This window comes from Amblyomma americanum, chromosome 2 (assembly GCF_052857255.1).
Source record: "Amblyomma americanum isolate KBUSLIRL-KWMA chromosome 2, ASM5285725v1, whole genome shotgun sequence".
Classification (NCBI taxonomy): Eukaryota; Metazoa; Arthropoda; class Arachnida; order Ixodida; family Ixodidae; genus Amblyomma; species Amblyomma americanum.
The window spans coordinates 45,076,873-45,097,746 of record NC_135498.1 but is presented as its reverse complement, the minus strand read 5'-3'; the positions used below and the strand labels follow the sequence as shown (position 1 = coordinate 45,097,746).

At 44.2% G+C, this 20,874-nt stretch overlaps 1 protein-coding gene across 2 annotated transcripts; it reads left to right on the top strand.

The window, feature by feature from the left end:
* The first annotated feature begins 316 nt into the window (after positions 1-316).
* Positions 317-15,224, top strand: LOC144121142 (uncharacterized). Of its 2 annotated transcripts, XM_077654125.1 has the most exons (6): positions 317-406; positions 562-696; positions 1,241-1,316; positions 8,803-8,882; positions 11,571-11,642; positions 12,165-15,224. In XM_077654125.1, exon 6 carries the CDS (start codon positions 12,264-12,266, stop codon positions 15,039-15,041), a length of 2,778 nt encoding a protein of 925 aa, XP_077510251.1. In that variant the 5' UTR covers positions 317-406; positions 562-696; positions 1,241-1,316; positions 8,803-8,882; positions 11,571-11,642; positions 12,165-12,263; the 3' UTR covers positions 15,042-15,224. The 2 variants fall into 2 exon arrangements, with proteins under 2 accessions (XP_077510251.1, XP_077510253.1); XM_077654127.1 differs by lacking the exon at positions 1,241-1,316.
* The last annotated feature ends 5,650 nt before the right edge of the window (positions 15,225-20,874 follow it).

The following is a 20,874-nucleotide window of genomic DNA, read 5'->3' as shown; positions in this document are numbered from 1 at the left end:
TTTTTCCTCCACGAAGGGGACTGACCGCAATGGCATCCTTCCTCCATAACGGCAATCATGTGATATTGAAGCACAATAACATGGTATTTTAAAAAAAACGCAACAAAACAACTGTTAAAAAATGAAGTTGATATTTGGAACTGTTGGGGATATACCATACAGAATTTCTCAAATATATTATTACAGTTCGAAGAATAAATGTATCCCATAGAGTGTGCTTACATTCGTCGCCACGAGATGGCTGTAGCCATTATAACGCTTCAATGTTGTTCTGAATTGTTATGCATTTCTCCACCACACACAGCGTCGCAACAGTCGCAAATCTTGGCTTGCCTTTGGCTGTTTCGCGCCAAAATTGTAGATGCTGTTGCTTTGTTTCAGACAGTCGGGATTGTGTGACTCAAAGGTACTGTGTGGCCGGATTTCTAGCGCTCAAAGCTTAAACGAGCTCGCTTTAAAGCTTGCAAAATGGCTGTCGAATGTTCTGCCCGATTCTATGCGCTTTATTTCGGGCTGGCGTTGTCGTTGGTGATGTTATAACTTATTTCGTTGCCCGCGCAGATTGCCGCCATTTCAAACCGTTTGGTCCTGACAGACGGCGTCACGAGGTCTCCAGTGGTTGCTCTTCTTTTATACCGTTTGCCAATTTCTTAGCGAACCGCTGTTCACACTGGCAACGGTTCCGTCGGAACCGCGGTAAGCAATTCGTTTCGGTATTCTTTGCCCTTTTATTTTCTGTGCAGTGCCTATTCTTATTTGTTCCGATTCAATTGAACAGCCCTTCCTCCCGGAACAGGGCACAAATGCATGTCTGTTGAAGTGTTTCAATTAACTAATTTCCCCGAGAAAAATGTAGCACAAGGTGATGTTATTACATCAAGTAGGCAGTTTTGTACTTCAGTAATTGGTTTTTTGAGGAAAGGAAATGGCGCAGTATCTGCCACATATATTGTTGGACACCTGAAGTTCAGCATCTCTGTTGTGATTTCTCTCGGTGTGACAGTGCAGTGGCGCCACGAGGTACTCGGGAGTTCTATACTAAAATGTGCGAAAAACGAATATTCGTAATCGCTATTGTTTTGCACAGAGATACGGCCATTCGCTAAGTTGTGGCTAGACTTAACAATTCAAGTTTGTAGGAAGTGCTGTTTACTAGGGGAAAGCGACGAGCGCAACAATGCGCATATGTCAGGTGCCATTTGTTACACTGAAATAAGCTTTTCATAAACTTTATTTTCAGCCTCCCAGTAAGATTGAAGGCATCTAAGAAGCAGAAGTTTAAAACCATCAGTGGTGGCTGATGTCCTGAGTAAAGGGTGAGGAATGTCAACTGTTCACATATACTTTTGCAAGAGACTGCACAACTTGTGACACACTCAACTGCATGATTTTGTTGTGCTGCATTACAAATTCTAGATGAGAATTGGCTCTTCATAAACTTCCTTTTGCAGACGGGAGTCATTTAAAACCATTGGCAAGGTTGACATACTGCTGTATCAGTAAGGCATCTCAGCTGTTCACATATAGCGTTGCGAAAGACTGCAGAACGTAGGAGTGGGCCGCTTTAATAAAAAATTTTTATACCAAACTTGTCACACAAACAAGATTATCATCATCATGAGCTTAGCTAGACCACTGCAAGACAAAGGTCTCTTCGACTGACCTCCAACTTACCCTGTCCTGCACCAATTGTGTGCGCCCTATTTCCGCAAATTTCCTAATCTCATCTACCCACCTTATTCTCACCGCCTCCTGCTCTGTCTGCCTTTTGAACACCACTGTTACACTGGGTACCATCAGTTATGTTTGCCACATCACCAGCCATGCCTGTGTCTTGAGTCGGCCGTGCTCTTGTAAATGTGAGTGTGGGAAATTTCCACAGCATACAAGAAAACCAGAGGCCCAACTGCAAAAGAAATGCCTCGAGAAATATATTTTCTTCAAACATTCGTCCAATTCCATCTTCCATGCTGGGAGGAATGGGACATAAAATGTGAGGGATGGGACACTGCTGAAAAAGCAAAGAAATACTTTGTTAATGCATACTAAAGCCTCTGAAAAAGGTGAAGCTAAAGCCTCTGAAAAAGGTGAAGCATGACTATAGTTTTTGTTTGTCCACTTTTCTGTTTGTGAAAACTAGTGCAATCTCCTTTTCTTGCACAGTACTGATGTCTTCCTGTAACAAACAATTGAAGTTGTAGCTTTCCTAATTTTCCTTCTGATGGCTTGCATCATATATTCAGAATCAAGACCTTTTACTGTGACCGGAGCATTTAAAACACCTGCTGGCACACACCACAAGAACAGAGTTTTTAGTAGCTAATTCAGCCACAAGAACAGTTTCTAGTAGCTAATTCAATCTTGTCTATGTGCAGTTAAATTTAATTGAAAATATTCTTGTCAATCAATGACCTGTCACTTGCAATGTGACTTTGATGGATGGCAGTAGTTCAACACAACTTGGAGGGTCTGTCTTCATCACTCAGATGTTTTTTGGGAGTTCCTGCAGTAGTCCCTTCCGTGAAGTTCAGGCATATGATTGCTTCAGATGTTTTTGTTCAGTCATCAGCTTCTTTGGAGAGTCAGTACTTCATTCCTTTCTTTTTTCCTTCCTTTGTGCTCACTTGTAAGAGGAAAACCAGCTGGTGCACGAGTACGCCATTTTCCTGTTCGTCGTGGCGTCGGCATTCTGCTTTTAGTGACACTGAGTCTTCATGTGATGTCTCTTCCATTAGCAGCTTTAATTACATGCTTCACTCTCCGTGTCATATCAGTCCCTTTCTGTTTGCTTGGTGCTGGTTCTGATCGTCAGGAATTACGAGATAAAGTAGTTTTCTGTAGAGGACTCAATGTTAAAGGGACCCTGCACCGGAAATCGAATGTTTTTTATTCTTTGTGACCATGGCTATCACCAAAATTTTAGTACTTTAATCTGCTCCAGAAATATTTTGGGGGGCCGATAGTATCGATATACGTAGTGGCAGTTTTCGGCATTGAGTAAGACGGCAGGCTCTTCCGATTGGTTGGTTAGGTATCCAGTTTGATTCCTTAATTTCTTGCTAAATATTGTTGAAGGATTAATTCTCATAAACTCAAACATTATCTCTCAGTATGGGAAAGCAACTGTAAATGGGCACAAGTGAACCAGAAGTAGCAGGAATAACACTAGGGGCAACATTTTCTATTTCGCTTCAAATTGTCGTAGGCGATCTGCTTTTCAAACTTCCGATACTGAGAAGACAGCAAAAAAGAAAAATGAGGGACACTTAAGCTCCGCCTTTAATGGGTATGACTCAACAGCATTAATGGGTCCGTACTCTTGCCTACACATACAGGGACACTGTTCCCTCTTTCACAATCACAGTCTTTATGTGAAAGACCACACGACGTACATATAAAGCCCCGCTTTAACCAGTTCTGTACGAACATGCCTCCTTGGCCTACTAGTAGCATGTCTGACTCACAATCCAAAGGGGGGTTTGGTTTTGATTCTAGACTAATTACCTCAATTTTCTTTTCAGTGCAGTTTATTTACTTTGCATGCCCTAGTGACATTTGAGTCATGGTGCAACCTCCTAATCACCAGTTTTCTATTGTTTCAATCACTTTTCAAATACACTGCTGCATGTGTGATGTAACCAACTTTCGGACTACTCTGGATTTTTTTGCTCGCAACGCCAGTGCCATGCTTACTGCAGACTAGGAGCCTTACGCTGCATTGTACTGTTGGTGTATGGTGGACACACACCGGACAAAAATTTTAGAGGAACAAGAACTGGCTATGGGGGGAAATGGGAGGGGGCTGCAACAGGTGGTAGCTTCCCAACACAGAGATCTGCAACACGACATGAGATGGCACTGTTGTAGTTCCACGCTTCAGTCGCACCTGCCCTATCAGTGTCATGGAATGATGTTGGAATGTGCAGTTCCAGGCTGCCCTAGCAAAGCAGCAATTGCATGCAAGCTCTCATTGAGTGTGTGCGAGGTATAGCTTAGATAGTTCCCATTCTTGGCAGTGATTAAGTGAAATGCAACTTGATCTTTTTATTTAGAATGTTGTGAGGGGATAACATTCGTTTTCACACTCCATTTTTTTAAGAGCGTTGACTACTTAACTTCGTCAAGGATTTGTCTGTGTGCAGTGAAGGTCAAATTGACCAAAACAATTACCACATGACCACACCATATCACATAGCAACAATGGGCACGCAGAGTCTCAATTGATGCCTTTACTTTCTATCCGTTATATATGTGTCAGTAAAGCGGCCATCGAAGTGGGACACCTCCCGAGACCACCATTTGCATAAAATTGGGGGCCCATCCGTTTGACGGAGAACATTTGAAGTGGTGTGAAATGACTTGGCATGTTCCTGAGGATAAAATTACTGAGATTAAGCCCAAAATATGTGTGGGACTCAGACCGACAACCTTTCCACCCCAAACCATGCATTCCGAGAACCTTCAGGCGGCCATTACAGCTGAACCGTTTGTAGCAGGGGGTTCTGAATGGTGTAAGATTTGTCGTGTTGTGATGCACACTGATAAAATGTATTACCTGATATCAGGAAATTTACCGGATATAACGAAGGTGGCTGTAACTCTCAATAGCGCAAAATCAGTTAGTTTCCGGAAAGGAAACATCCGCTGATGTTTGGATTTGGTCTTCTCCATGTTTGCAGAGCATACCTATGTAAACACTTGAATCTCCCGTATCTAACGCTCTTAAGTCAAATACTGAGGCACTGTTGGCAGAGAATTTTTTATTATTCTTTTTGCTGTGATCCTTGTAATGTATAAAGAGTCCTTTGAAGCAGAACAATTGACTGTAAAAAAAGTGACACTGTGCTTCTTGAAAAAAATCAGGGGGACACTTAAGCTCTGCCTTAAATACATCAGTAGCCATAATAGACCCCGTGATACACCTCAAGACACGCAAGTTCTCCCTTAAGCCAAGTCGAACGAGCATGCCTCAGTGGCCTAGGGGCAACATGTTTGACTCGCAACCCAAGAGTCATGGGTGCAATTCTCAACCAATTACCCCGATTTTCTTTTCAGCGACCGCATTTTAACTTGAGTTTTAACACGGTAGTATTGAGGCTTCCCTTTCTGCAGAAAATAGGGTCCCAGCGGCATTGTTAGCAGAAAAAAGGGCGGAGGATGGTGGCTTGGGAATCAAGATTCTAGTTTGGCTCGTGCATCTTGCCATGGTCGGTAAACAGGCTGGTCAGATAACATTGTCACGTCCTTCTAGGTCACATGACTGTGTGATTTCATCACGTCACGTGACCGTGTGATGTCATCACAGCCTGTTCACTGGATTATGAGCAAACTTCCCACCATGGCAGGTGGTCACGAGAGGTTGCTTGGGAAGAGCAACCTAGCTCTTTCAAGCTCCACTGATGGCAGCACCAGCCATTGCAGAACAGTGGTACATCGCTTACTAACTGCTGCACTAGTGCATCATGGCATGTCTACTCCCAGGGATCTATGAATGTGTAGTAGAGAGTGACCAATTTTGCATATATTGGCATTAGCCTATTGACGCCATCGCATCATACCCTTGAAGCAGAGCTTAAAGGGATCGGCCGCTGACCAAAATGTGTCGTGATTATGGTAGAAATGAAAAGATTTTGCCCCGTACTGTAAGAATTGAACATTGCAGTATCAAAGAAATTAGGATTTAATATTTTAATTTGGCATTGAAAGTAGCATAAAAAGCCATCTTGCTGTGAAACCTGCCATTATAAATGTAGAGCTGCCGCGGTTGCTCAGTAGTTATGGCGGTCAGCTGATGACCCAAAAGATGCAGGTTCGATCCCGACTGTAGCGGTTGCATTTTGTTGGAGGCGAAATGCTAGATGCTCATGTACTGTGCTATGTCAGCGCACGTTAAAGAACCCCAGGCGGTCGAGATTTCTGGAGCGCTTCACTACGGCATCCCTCATAGCCTGAGTCGCTTTGGGACATTAAACTGCCATAAACCAAAACTAAAAATATCTTATTACTGTGAGATCTATATTAGTTTTTGATGTAGCACTTTTGCCAATGTGCAGTCAGCATCGCACCCACTGATCATTTTTAAAGCATGGGGATACAGAAAACTGGGCAAATGCACTCATTTAAAAGTTCTTGGTAAAAATTTTCTACACAGTTTCCAACAAAACTTGCAGAATCCAGAACCTTAGGCAGCAAGCTTTCCATTGTGCTGAAAAGAAATTGGGTCCTTAAATGCAATATTAGGGTTCCTTTAAGTATCTCCTTCAATATTTAATTTTCATTCTACAGTCAACGTGTGACTCCACCCTCTTGACTAATTCTGAATTGGAGTAACAATGCGCACATTTCGTTCCGAATGGTTGCTCTTACGCTGTCGTGTTAAAATATTGTAGTGTTTTCCAAAGCAACTTGCTTTGCTGGTTTGTGACAAACTCAGAGCAGTTGTATAGGAGGTATTGACATGACGTCATCTGTAAGGGGCGCTAGTAGCCGGCGCAGTGTTCGCCATGTTGGTGGTCGCGCATGTGGTCCTCGCAGCCAGTTGCAGCGTTTAACTGTGGTGATGTGTGAAATGTGTGTGTACTTCGCATCTCGCCGCAGATAATTTCTGTCCGACCTGTAACACCATGTGCCTGATTGGATACATCGTGAACTGTTCAAGACAAAAAAGAGCGAGTATGCTGAAAAGGTTCCACTTTGTAAAATCGTCTACCCGTATATGAGTGCGAAGGCGCCGGCGTGGTGTGCGACGTATAGGACTGGTGCCGCGCGTTGAATTCACCGATATCGAGGCCCGCCTTGTTCACGGCTTAAGTTTACAGACAGGCCAAGAAATTAAAGCATTCAAATCTAGAGAGGGTGCAATTGCTGTACAAGCAGGCAAGCCCAAGAGCTGTGGTGAGGGTGCCGACAGTCGAAGTGCCGTTTTTGGAGAGGTGAATAAACAAATATGTCTGTTCGTTTAGCTAGCTTAACTTGTCATCTCTATCTGCTGAATGTGGCACGTTTCTACAGCATCTAGCGCAATCGCTGCACATTGCGTTCCGGCGAACCGGCCTAGATTCCTGGTCTTGTGCACTCGAAGCAGCGCTACGCTGCTACAATCAAAACTGTGAAGCATTCACGCTAGCTCTGCCATTCATGCTTCAAGCTCATGACAGTATTTGCTAGGCCGCTCGGTCGTGTAAATAAGGCAGCTACGAGGCTTTGCTTTCTCTGCTGAAATGCCGTCTGTGAAGTTTCAGCAGTTCGCGAACTTCAGCCACATGAAATATGAGTTTCTGCAGCGCCAGTTTTGGAATTTGGGTAATTAATCATGTGCTGTCCATCCACGATGCGTCCTGTATAAGTGTTTGACAGTTGTCAACTGGTATTAAATTTGCAAATTTTGCACATTCTTGCGTGCAGTGCAGCCGGCCAGTTTTGCTGCAAGCTTCATGCACAATATGCGTTTCACAAAGAAAATTGGACATTGATGCATTTAACATTGTGCAAAAATGTTACAGATCACTAACAATTAGTTCCGAGTACCTCATGGCATACCGCCACACTGCGCGAGCTGGCGTGCTTGCCACGATGACCCTCATGCTGTCTCGCAGCGCAGCCTCAGTGAATACCTCCAGTACTGAAAAAGAATGAACTTGCATGCATGTAACTCATTTTTCCTGTTTTCCTGCTCTCAACTTCATCAGGTATAAAAACTAGTCTATAAACAAGCTTTGGACTTAATGGGACGGATTTTTTGGGACTGCTTGACTTGTGCTTTCTGATATATTCCATTAGGAGAATACTTTTCAAGAACTTTAGTTTTTATAGAAAACTAACTGCAACTTTCAGCACCAGGCTGTATGAAAAATCTGATCTTTCTCAGCATTTTTCAAATTCTTGACACCTTTGAGGAAAAAGACGCTCATAGCTTTACTTCCCTGTTTAAAACAATTCAGGCGATTTTTTTTGCAAAACTAAGAAAAGCTTTAGTCTCATAGGCACACAACCCCTTAGTTATTGCAATATGCCTACTAGGGGAAAATGGAGCAGCAAGCTCTGATAGCAATGCCTGGTATATTGGAAAAATGTTGTATAGACGAAACAGCTAGAAACAAGCAGTGGAAATTACTGTGCTGTTCATTTTTTTGTCTTTGTTGCCTTTGTGTTCGCTGCTTTCATGTCAACTTTTGTGCACGATGAGACTCCAACATGACAACTGCACTTTTAACCTAGATGAAGATATCAGGTATCGTGAGGTTACTATGGTCTACCTGAGCTTTTCATCTCTTTGGAACCAGATTAAAGATAACAGGACTGGGACGGCATCGCTTCCCATCCGAGCCATTCCATACCATATAGAGTGTGTTGTGGAAGAAAAGTATTTCCTGACAATGCATCAGCAGCTCCACATGCAGTACAAATGGGTTAACACACCTCATTAATGAGATTCAGATCCTAGTACACTGCTTACTTTAAAGGGTCGAGGGGTTTTCATACGAGCATCAAGTAATGAATCTGATATTTAATTTTGAGCTTTGAAATTGCAGTTTCCGCATCAGAAATGTTTCCCATGCTTGGCACATTGGTTACTATAAACGGCTGCTGTTATAGCCACATACCAAGCCGGTTTTGAGTTGATTAAAGCTGGTCATGCACAAAAGAATTTGACTTCTGTACTCTCCTCCAACTTACCCCTGGATCTACTGTGCAGCAGCAGTTGTAATTGTTGGCTTGTTCTGCTCTGTGCGTCTTAACAGAAGTGTGCCTTAGTAGGGATAAAACAAATTCAATAAAAATTGGCTCAATTTTTTTTTTCAGTGTTGTATGACAAGGAAGAAAAAGAAGTTGCGACAGCTCTTGTTACCATCGTTGCGGCTTACATCCTGATTTATAATAAGGTAAGGCATCTTAGCTGTTCAGGCATCACCTATATGAAATAAAAGAAATTGTGGCACGCACTTGCGTCTTTGCAAATTCATTCTGTGCTCAATTGGATCATGGAATCGCCTCCCAAGCAGCTTAGCATTGGCCACATCTGACAAGGCGGTGCTAAAAATGTACTTGGAATAGATAACCTGCTCTTGTTCGTGCATTCTTTGTTACCTTTGCCTGTGGTTTAGATTGCATTTATTTTGGGTACCCACATACTGAGCGCTAATATGTGTATGATGTATATTTTCCCTCGTGGTGAAAGTCGTGTTCTTTATACCAATATTCCATGCACTTTTGTTAGTGTTTTATTGTTCAGCAAAGGGTAAAGCTTTTCGCCTACACATCCATCATCAGACCGAAACTTGAGTACGCATGCCGTCTGGGACCCTTACACAAAACATAATATCGAGGCACTGGAAACGATCCAGGGACTTTGCTGTTTTGCTTTATGTTTCATGACCACTGTTTTCTCAGTGAAAGTTTTAAATCCTGCAAAATGCCAGTCTACTATGATGGCCATTTGAACAAATATTAATATTGTACGAATAAATAAAAATGGTTCTATTGAGCTGCTCTGTCTAGAGCAGTCTTAATGGCAGACTTAGTTGTTGTGTGAAGTTTGACTGAAATCTGCATGGTGTGGGGAAAAACAAGGTGTTGCACTTAAATCTCTTCTTAAACTTTGAAGTGGTTTATGATGGCAATTGAATCAAGTGACAGCAATTGTTTAAAACATGGCCGACATGCTGCTTTATGGGGATGCATCTTAGCTCTGCATACAGTTTTGCAAAGCACTATTGTATGTATGACAAATGCATACACAGGTATGCTGTTTGTGGTAGGTAGCGAAATGCTGTATGAGGCTGAGGAGAACGTTTGCACTGAAGTCAGGTTTTCATCAACCTTATTTCCAATCATTTGAAACGGCTTAACTTCAGGACACCGTAAATAGAACCTGAGTGCTGTATCAACTGGATTTATTCCAAGAAGCACAAAAACATATACATATGGCAAGCTAAGAACAGCAAAGTTCCAAAAGGTGCACAGTGCAGCATCATGGAAATGCACATGACCAGCCTAGCTGCTGAGAGGATCTCTGAGGGGAAGCCACAAAGAGCAACAGAACAAGCAACTACAAAAATTCTTAACAGGCCAGTAACACAGCTAAAATCTAGTGACAGGGCAAGTTTCAAACCTAATGTGGGGAGAAACCACTAAAAACAAAACGAGTACAACAAAAAATTTATTAGTATATTACATCTAGAATCAAATGTGATGATCTAGAAATGCGATTTTTTCGGGAAACTGACAGGCTGTGTACACAGCTCACACAATGTTCTTAATCATGAATGCTTCCCATGTGTCGTGCATAGGCTGATCACGATACTTGATGCGCATGTGGGTTAACAGGGGATAACAACCCTCACACTGGCAGCCAATTTGAGGGTTGCTAAACCGTCATGGGGGCTGCATCAAACAGTGCCCATAGTTTAACCCAGCATGTACCACTATCATACTCTATGTGCACGGCCTCTCTCACAGACTCAAAAGTTCGGTGTACAAGTATATATTGCTGCACCGAAAAAGCTAGCCACCCTATGTAAGCAGGTAAGCACTGATTTGTCTCAAAGCACAGTGCGTAGCAGGAAGTGCCAGTGCCGATTTATTCCTTGCAAAGCTAATGTCCAAGAAATTCTACTTTCATGTGGCAGGCTATATATCGGACAAATCGGGAGGTGCATTAATGCCAGGTTGTGAGAGCACACCAATTCATTAGGCAAGACAACAGGTTATAACCTTGCAATTGTTGCTAAAGTGACGGTTGCGATCCCTTGTTAACCCAAACGTTCATCAAGAAGTATAGTGATCAGCGCACATGTGTGATATGGGAAGCATTCATGATTGAGAACAACATTATGGGAGCACACCGTCTGCCACCTTGTTTCCTAAGGAAATCTCATTTTTTAGATCAGATTTCTGGCGTGCCCTCCAGCTAGATTTTAGGTGTCTTGTACATCGCTGTGAATTTTTTGTTAGCTTGTATTGCTTCTTTTTGTGCTTTCCCTTCAAATCATCAGGTTTCCGATTCCCGCCCCGTCAGTAGATTTTAGCTCTGTTATTCACTATTAGGAGTTTTTGTCGTTGCTTGTTCGCACTTTTGTTGCTCTTTGTGGCTTCCCCTTTGAGATCCTCTTAGCAGCTGAGTTGGTCACATGCCGTTACCTCTGTCATGCCGCGTTGTGCACCTTTCTGGATTATTGTGTTGCTCTTAGCTTTTCAGACCTACATATATTCCTGATTTCTTGGCATAAAACCAGTTGATAGCCAGCACTCGTGGTGTTTCTTTACTGTGTCCCGTCCTTGCATTTCTTTGTTTCAAATATGATTGGTAACCAACAGGCCGAATTCACAACACTTGTGCTTATTTACAATCTTATATGGCAAAAGACAATTTTTAACTAACAGTGATCGTTTTTAAATGTTGGCATTGCTGAAATATTGGTTTGTGTACATCATCTTGGCTGTTCACACGTTCTTTGAGAAACTGCCCATTGTGCAACAATGGTATTGGCGTGCCTTTTCTGCCGTGTGCATGGTGCTGGGTAAAACAAGCCGTTGCAGTGAAATGTCTCTTAATGAACTTTTTCTTGCAGTGTTCTGTGGCATCAGAGACAGTTGAAGCTTGAAATGAGAGCAGTTTAAAACTTGACGTTCCAAGCTCATGGGTAAGGCATATTAACATTTGCATATGATTTTGCAGAAAAGTGGTCTGCGTACAGCAATTGTAATGGCATGAATTTACATTTGTATGCTTTGTAACAAACGTCTATATGAACTGGGCCGAAGAACCAGTCAGAACTGCTAGGTCAAAACAGCGCTGTTAAAAATATTGTCTCCAAGCAGACATCACTACCACTTGGTGGTAGTCGCAATTACTTGTAAGCAGCTAACAAAATTCTGATAGGCAGAACCACATACATATGAACACATCTTGAATAAAAATTTGTTAAACTGGCTGCCAGTATTGGTTAGGACTATGGACTATCTGCCTTGCAGTTGTGGGAGAGCAAAATAAAATGTTAATGGCACATGGAGCTTGCTGTTGGCACTGGGGCGTATTCCACTTTATAAGGTGCTAACAGAACTTTTTCTGTCATCTTCTAAGGTGATCAGTAAACTACAGGTTTTTGTTTGTTCTGGCAAACTTGAAAATTCATTTTTGTTTCTGGTATATGGCTCGTTTTCAGGTTAGTCAACAGCCGGCTGTGATGTACACCCTTCAGGATCTGTGGTGTGCAGATCGCCAACCAAAGGCAGTGGACTGAACAGCGAGGCACCTTTCGAAAATGTTGGAAATGTTTTACTGTGGCTTGTGTACGTACTCGTCTACTTCAAAGGCTCACCTAGGTGTTCATGCATACTTTACACATGATGCTAAGCCGGTTCCATGGTATAAGAACAATTCTGATGCTGAGCATGCTTTGCCTCTTGATGAGTTCAAGAACTTGGTCCATAGAAAACGCTACTTTTGTACTTTAACAACTACTTGTCACTTCAGCTGTCTGACCAATGACATCTTTCGTCGACACTTGGTGTCTCATAAGGACTTCAGTGCGTACAAATGTCACCTGTGCTTTGGGTCCACTGATACTTGTGGTCTTCTGTTTCACCACTATCAAACGGACCATGGATTTTTTGCTGTGCAGTGCCTATACTGTGACTTTGGTAGCAATGATGACTGGATTGTCATGCGCCATGTTATGGAACAGCACTCAAGAAGGCCTTTCAGAATTTTGCTTCGAAATGGAGATACCCCTGCAGTGTCTCGAGAGCTGCGACTATTGATCCAAGAATATCTAACAGAGGACCCTGTGATGCCATCCCAGCCTTGCACACAATTATCAGTGGAAGCACTGACACAGGAAAATGTGACTTCAAGTAATGAACCTATGTCTGGAGTTGGCCCATCTCTGCCTTGTGCACAATTGTCACTGGAGGCACTTACACAGGTAAATGTGACTTCAAGTAATGCAGCCATGCCGAGAGCTGACCTGGTGAATTTGGGGCACTCTTCTCTTGAAGCCAAACTGAGCTTGGATGATTCCTGCAAAGGAGTGTCGAACATGGACTCAGAAGTGGAGGAAAAATTAGTAGAAAATCATGCTGCTACCTTTGCTGTCTGTGTAACCCACCAAAGTGCTGGTAGAACATCTCCACTAAGCACAGGAGAAAGTCCGCACTCTTCATCAAGCGATTGCACACAACGCTTGTCAACACAACTTCAGGGGACAAAAAGTCTGCACCCATCTTGCCATGTTGAGCAGAACTTGGAATTGGAACCTGGTAAGGCCCAGCCGTTACTGGAAACAGAGACAAGTTCAAGTCTTAATGACAGTTGGCACCTTGCCTGTAGTGCAGAAAACTGTTCCGTAGAATTTGGAGACATTTTTGACTATTTGAATCATCTTGCCGAGTGCCATCCATTGCAGTCGTCATTCCCCTGTCCGAAGTGTGATCTCACTGTCTCATCTACTGATCTTTCTATGCATCTTGTTGAAAAGCATAGTGGTTTTTTGTTTTGTCCTTATCAGGACTGTTCATTTGGAAGTCCTGATCAATGTGGCCTTGATACTCATATAATTCAGGCACATCAGATCTATAGAGAAGAGAACAGGAATGGTGCTCATGTAGCAAATGAACAAGGGCTCTGTACTACTAGTAATTCATCCTCCAGAAACGACACAAGTACAGGGAGTGTTGATTTCACATCAGAAATGGAAATATCCAATAGAGAAATTGGGGATGACAAGTTATGTTGCGAAGTGAACTTGGAAGATGCTAAGGATGATCTCACTAACCGGCTGTACATCTGTGGCTTGTGTTCCGCAAACTACAGCACACTGACTTGCTACCTCCACCATACGGCTTCTGCACACTCGGTACCATTCATCTGTGGCCACTGCTTCAAGCCATACAAGAGGTCAAGATGTCTACTCATGCATGCTGGGTGCCTACATTTAGGGCAGCCATTCTCTGTTCTTTGTCTTAAAGATGGAAAGGAGACTGACATTGGTCTTAATGTTGCACCATTATGGATAGAGGAAGCTCAGGAGTATCTGAGGATGGTGCAGCCTGGAAAGATGCGAGCAAAAGGCAAGACCATGTTAAAGAATCTCAAGAGGGCAGTTACTTACATCAGTTCTGCCTGTCTTGAAAATGTTTCTTCTCAAACAGAGCTCTTGCAGAGCAATGCTGTGTCACATAGTGCATCTCTGAAGCTAGTACATGGAGCTGAAGGGACATCTCTGCAGTACGAGCGTACTGTTGACACTGTCCGTTCAGACGCTACAGTTTCGAGTGGTCGGTCAGTTCCAAGCCAGCTGTTGTATGACCCTGCACCGGTAGGGGTTGTCTGCAATGGCAGCAGCAACAGTTCTGAGAACCAGCTTACAGTGGTACCTCATCTGTTCAAGAACTTGGATATAAATCTTGTTGATACATCTCCCCCTCATTTGCAAAATAATGCATCATGCTCAACGTCTCAATTCACCATTGCTAGAAATGTTAAGTGGAAGATACTTCAATCAGTTTACATTGATGCTTCTTCTATCAAAAAGGTGAATGGTAATATTGTAGTTGACAGTGGAGTTTTACGAAAGCTACGCAGGCTGAACTCGCAGTTGCCCATGAGCAGACCACCTGTGAAGAAAGTCTCTGGCTCTTTGTGCTGTAGAGTTGATGAAGGGCTCCATGTGTGTTCTGAATGCGTCCTCACATTTTCTACCTATGAAGAACTTGCTAAGCACATTGTTAAGCTCCACAGCTTGGACATTATTAATGGCTTTGACCTTGCCAGCGCTGTGCTATCTATTGCAGACAGCTCGGACCTTCAAGGATTAACGTTTCAACATGGCATCAAGCAGTCAAGAGATACTGCACAGCTTCAATTGAAACGAGTACAGTCTGAAGTTCAGAAAAGAGAGGTTGATAATAATGAACTCTTTGTCTGTCTACACAACAGAAGTGTGAAGGTGCCATACAGTCAGTTTTCACGTGTGAAGAATTTGGATCCTGTTGTTAAACTAGTTCGGCTTCCAAAGATTAAGAAGGAACCTAAGGAATGAACTGCAAATTTCGTGACTTTTATCTTTTTTTTTTCAGTTTTTATACCCAAGTCAGGAGTGCACTATTTTTTAAATTTTTCTTGTGTATTCCAGTGTGCTGAAGTTATTTTCAATTTTTCTGTGTCGTTCTTTTCTTGCTCGTGTTTTCGTGTTAGTGCAAATAAATTTTGCTGTAGTTCTCGAGCTCTTGATTTCTGTGCAGCATTGCAGAACTGCTGGGTTAGCTTGTTCTGGATAACAACTGCAGATTGGGCCAGTTGGTGTTGATTCATAATGGTGGTCCAACAGCACAGACATAACAGACCAAGCAAGTCATAGAATGTGTCTTGTCTCTTTCTTGGTCTATGTATGTTTGCGCTTCTGGACCACCAATATGGTTCTGGATGTCTACAGTTAGCCATTATTCCCGACACAAGTGTTTAAATAGCTACACATAGTGTTTGCATGCTTAGGGAATAGGAGGGGTGGCTTGATGGAACCAAAAAAAAGCAGTGATTGGCCCCTGAATCGTGGCCATAAGATCTTTGATTTCCCCCTACCCCATTGTACTTTCCCAGAAGTGCTAGTGCCCCTAGACTTTCTTCGACAGAATTGGCAGTTGTATCATGTACAAAGGTCTGGATGGCACCTCTTCTGGTGGAAACAAAGAAATCTGGCACCATTAAGGCTTTTTATTTTTGCTGATAATTATTTGGTTTCAGCTTATCAATTCTATGCTGTGTAATTCAGTAAAACTAGGTGGTCAGTGTTACCAAGTATTCCATGTTTGTCATCAAAGTGCAGGTTCATGATCTTGTAAATAGAAGCATATCAGACTGAAAACATAGCTGCCCTAATTTCGCTGAGAAGTTAATGTGGCAGAGTGCCAGGGGTATTAGAAGGGCTTGCAGGTAGGCACTCTAGTGCTTCTTGCTATCCCTCTTACTGCACTATCCCTCTTACCGCTGACTTGTTAATGGACCTCCTCTTCACTAGCTTCTTCCGTTCCCTCTTCAAGTCTAAGCTAATTTGAGACCTTACCATTCTGTGGTCGCTACAGTGCACCTTTCCGAGGACGGTCACATCCTGAACGATGCCAGGCTGAGCACATAGTATGAAGTCGATTTCATTTTTCATCTCACCATAGGGGCTCTTCCAGGTCCACTTCCTGTTCTCTCGTTTACGGAAGAAGGTATTCATGATCTGTAAATTATTTCTGTCCGCGAGTTGGACTAATAACTCTCCCCTGCTATTTCTAGAACCTATCTCGTAGTCACCTAAAACTTGGTCGCCAGCCTGCTTCTTGCCCACCTTCGCATTGAAGTCGCCCGTCAGTACAGTGTAGTGTGATTTTACTGTATTCATTGCCGAATTCACGGCTTCATAAAAGCTTTCAACGGTCAAGTCATCATGGGTGGATGTAGGCGCATAGGCCTGCACCACGTTCAGCTTGTGCCTCCTATTGAGCCTAATTACAATAGCTGCTGCCCTCGTTAATACTAAAGAACTCCTCTATGTTGCCAGCTATGTCCTAATTAATGAGGAATTCCACTCCTTGTTCTCATCTATCCACTAATTTGTGATAGCACAGTACGTGTCTGTTCTTTAGTACTGTATACGCCTCACTTGTCATAACTTCAGTGAGCCCTATAACATCCCATTTAATTCCCGCTAGTTCCTCGAACAACACTGCTAGGCTAGCCTCACTAGATAAAGTTCTGGCGTTAAACATTGCCAGTTTCAGATTCCAATGGCGGTCTGTCCGGAGCCAGAAATTCTTAGCATCCTCCGCTGCATCACAGGTCTGACCGCCGCCTTGGTCAGTTGCTCCGCGGCAGCTGGAGACTGAGGGCCGAGGATTAAGAGGTTTCTCATAGAAGGTTGTGGCCGAGTACTACACCAGGGTGGCCAAATCCTGTTCTGGTGAGAGTGCATTGTCCGTTCTGGTCACCGAGATCAGGCCGCACCCCAAGCCTGGTTATGCAATTCCATCGACCCGCGAAATTTTTTTAAACACTGTGGAGAATTGCGCGGCATCAGGATTTGAACCTCGGTCCTCTTGCACGCGAGGCGGACGCTCTACCTCTACGCCATCGCAGCGTAGAGGTAGAGCGGATGAAAGGGATTTTCGAACAAAATGAATGCTTTGAAGAGATCTTTTACCATCGGGATTCGATCTGTGCTAACGATACGCTTAAAAGGACTTTAGAAGACTGATCTTCCCTCTCAAAGAGGTCTTATAAACGAAGTTTTGGTAGTAAAGGCATCTTATTTTGGCGGGTTTTTTGGCCTCAGTATGGACACGGGGCAGGTGGCTGGTTCTATGTTAGCCCTATTTAAGACATCTCATAGCCGACAGACGTTTTGGTGGCAAAGCACCCAATTTTGGCGGGCTTTTCGAGCTTGTGGTGCATGGGGTTGAAGATTGGTTCTATTACTGCCCTGCAGAATAGCACATCTAATTATGGCGGGCTGTTTCGGCTTGGTGATTTTCTCGGTGGGTAGTTGCTTGTCTCGACACTGACAGGAAGCGGCGTTCCCGCTCTTTGCGGCCTCCACGGTGCACGCCCGAAACGGCGCGCGCTCTCTTCAGGTGGTGGTAGTGGTTTTATTAAAAGTAATAGTGAAAAGGAAGGAAGAGTTTTGCTAGCCCCGGCATCTGCCATCGATACTAAAGCACCTGAGCTGAGTCAGCGGAAATAAAGGATAGCAGGCAGAATGGAGAAATGAAATGAAAGAGGTGAGGAGACAGGAAGAGAGGATAGGGGAGGAGAATTACTGCACCAAGCCTTTTAATAAGATGTAAAGGTTCCTCATCGTGGTGCTAACTTTGGGGGCACCTCACGCAACTGTACCGAGTTTCAGCAGCGGATCCCTCGACGCTCTTCCGGCTTCTCTGCACGGTGGCCGTTGCTTGTGCCTTCCTGCGCTCGCCCCTCTCTTCGCGCCAGCGCTATGCGTGAGCACCCGTGGGCCTCCCATCGTCGCCCGGTACTCGTCCTGTCGCGGTCTTTGCGTGCCTGCAGCACTATCAGCATCACTCCCTATATATTATAGCAAGGCTCTCCGGTGGTCCGTTTGCACGGTGGATATCGCGCGTTCTTCCTTTCGCGCCATCGCTGCGCTGTGGCACCCAACGGACTTTGTCGCTGTTCCACCTCCCCGCCATGCAGCGACCATCGAGCGCGCACACCTCTTCGCACCATCGTTGTGCAATGGTTCCTCGGTGATCCCCGCTCGCGCACGAAGCATTTCCACCGTGTTGCGTCCGCGCACCATATACCATTTGCGTCCGTCCGAGGTAATTGTGGCCACTTCTACATTCGCTTTATCGTTCACATCTCATTCTCTGGAGCTGTTGCAGCTGCAGCGTCTCACTGGACTTAGGTTATCTCCGTGCTCTGCTGCTACCTGGTTGAAGTTGGTGGCGGTGAGTGGTGGAGCGTGCTTCCTGGATTGGCCGCAGCTACTCTAGTGTAATGTGCCCGAGGGCTGCTGTCGTTGCAGCAGATGAGGTCGCCAGCCAACTGCAGCAGACACCTCCGGGTGTACACCTCGAGGCCCCCTTGTTATTGTGGGTGTTGTATGGACTTGCCTGCCACCGCACGTCCCTCCGCCCGTTGTCATTGCATGTACCAGCTGGGGTGCGCGGCGCTAATGGTGTCATTCGACCCATTTCTACCATGTGTCCTGGATTAGAACTCGGGAATCACTCTTCCTTTCGTCTTTCACTCCCTCCTTTATCCCTTCCCTTACGGCGCGGTTCAGGTGTTCAACGATATATGAGACAGATACTGCGCCATTTCCTTTCCCCCAAAACCAATTATTATTATTATTAATCGCATTCCATGCTACTCGCTCCGCATCCCCCTCGGCCTCTCTGTCTTTATACGTACCCAATGCCCACACAATCCCGTTCTCCAGTCCCGAATTCCGAGCAGTGCTCGTTTTAAAAGACAGCAGAACTGAAAGTCTTTACGCCACAATATTGTCACAGTACCCCTATCTTGTTCTCATGCATGGGTATCGCTTGATTCGCCTCTTTTATCAAGTTAGTATACAGAATCTGCTTTCGCTCTTGCCAGAATAATTTATTCAGCGTGCTTATTCAGTCTCCTCGCCTTCGAAGGCGAGGAGACTATACAAGCACGGTGAATTCGAAGGCGTGGAGACTGCATAAGCACGGTGAATCACTATCCGGACAGGCGAAGAATGCGCGCACATATTATTTACACTGGACTGGAGCTGTACTAAAAGCACCATTACTTTTTTTTCTCAGAGTCGAAGCCGCGGTGGCTCACTGTTTAAGGCTCTCGTCTACTGAGCCGGAGTACCCGGGTTCGAACCCGAGCGCGGCGGCCGCGTTTCGATGCAGGCGCATCGCAAATGGCGCCCGTGTGCTGTACGATGTCAGTGCACGTTAAAGATCCCCAGACGGTCGAAATTATTCCAGAGCCCTCCACTACGGCACCTCTTTCTCTCTTTCACTTTCACCTTCCTTCGTTCCCTTGCGGCATGGTTCCGGTCTCCACCGATATACGTGAGACAATTACTGCGCCATTTCCTTTCCTCAAAAACCAATTTTCAAGCAGCCATGTGCACGCCAAGCAGAGGGCGCATTCAACAGAAGAGTAAAAACAATATCGACTCATTTCCTGGTGCGCGTTTCGCTTAAATGGTCTGTTTTTGAGTTGCAGCGTATTGGTCAATAACTTTGTAGTTTACAGAAGCTATTGCGGGATTAGAGAATAGTTGATGTGCCACACAGTCTGCGCAAGGAGGCGGGAAAGTTCACGATCAGCTTGGGCCTCATTATTTTAACTTGATATAGATCGCTTCGACATGGGCGATGTGGTCAGGCCCATTTTAATTTTTTTTTGTCTTCCCACCATCTAACGAATGTTTCGCGACATGACCAGCGCGGTCATGTGCATGTCACGTCTCAGGTGATTTTGAATTGTATCTCACCTGCTTGTGTCGTAATGCTGTTTTTTTTTTCTGACGCACCATTCGTCTGCATCAGATACCGGTGATACGACTTATTCCAGGTTTGCTCTTTTTTCTCCGCTACCCCATTTTGTTCAACCTGCTCAGACGCTGCTTGTGCCGTTTGTTTTTTATAAGACCTTTTATTCCTCGCAATAAAGAGCGTTGTTCGGATATTTTTCTCTTCAATTAAGTGTAATAACCACCGTTGACGCCAGCATCACGCTTGCTGCGTGCAGCAGGCTTGTGCTGTGCACAGTGCAAGCTTGATGTAGGCCCATATAGTTCTCTAGCTCCTCTTTTGCTGAACAAAGTTCGCAGGAACAAAATGGGGGCCACAAATCGTATTGTAAACATCTACCTGTATTCGTATAAAAAAGGTCTTCCTGTTGCTCATCTCTAGATGTTTTTATCGCGTTTAGAAAAGGTATTCGATAAACCACTTATAGAAGTTTCTCGACTATCCCTAGAAGAAGGATTCTGAAACGTCTTTTTACCCAGACATTAGACGACCTATATGACTGATTTAAGAGGTTAACGAGCTGAAAACGGATTTTCCATGCATGTTTTCTAGCTGTTTTTTTTTTCATTTCGGATAGTTGCTTTGAGGACGGCTTATATCTCAGATTGTGCTACCTTGGAACCTGCGTGTCTCAATGGACGTATAGGTTCAAATGTCACTACTGTAAGCGATCCTTCGACGTTTCGAAGAAGAAACTTCGGAGTATCACTGCGGTTTTGGGCAAGTCCGGTTTTTCCGGCTGTCTGACTTTCTGAGGAAAAAAAAGGGGGGGGGGGGGGGCACCAGTGGGGTTTTACCGCACGAGGCGGATTTAAGGTTGTTCGACAATGGAAGGAATCACTGGCC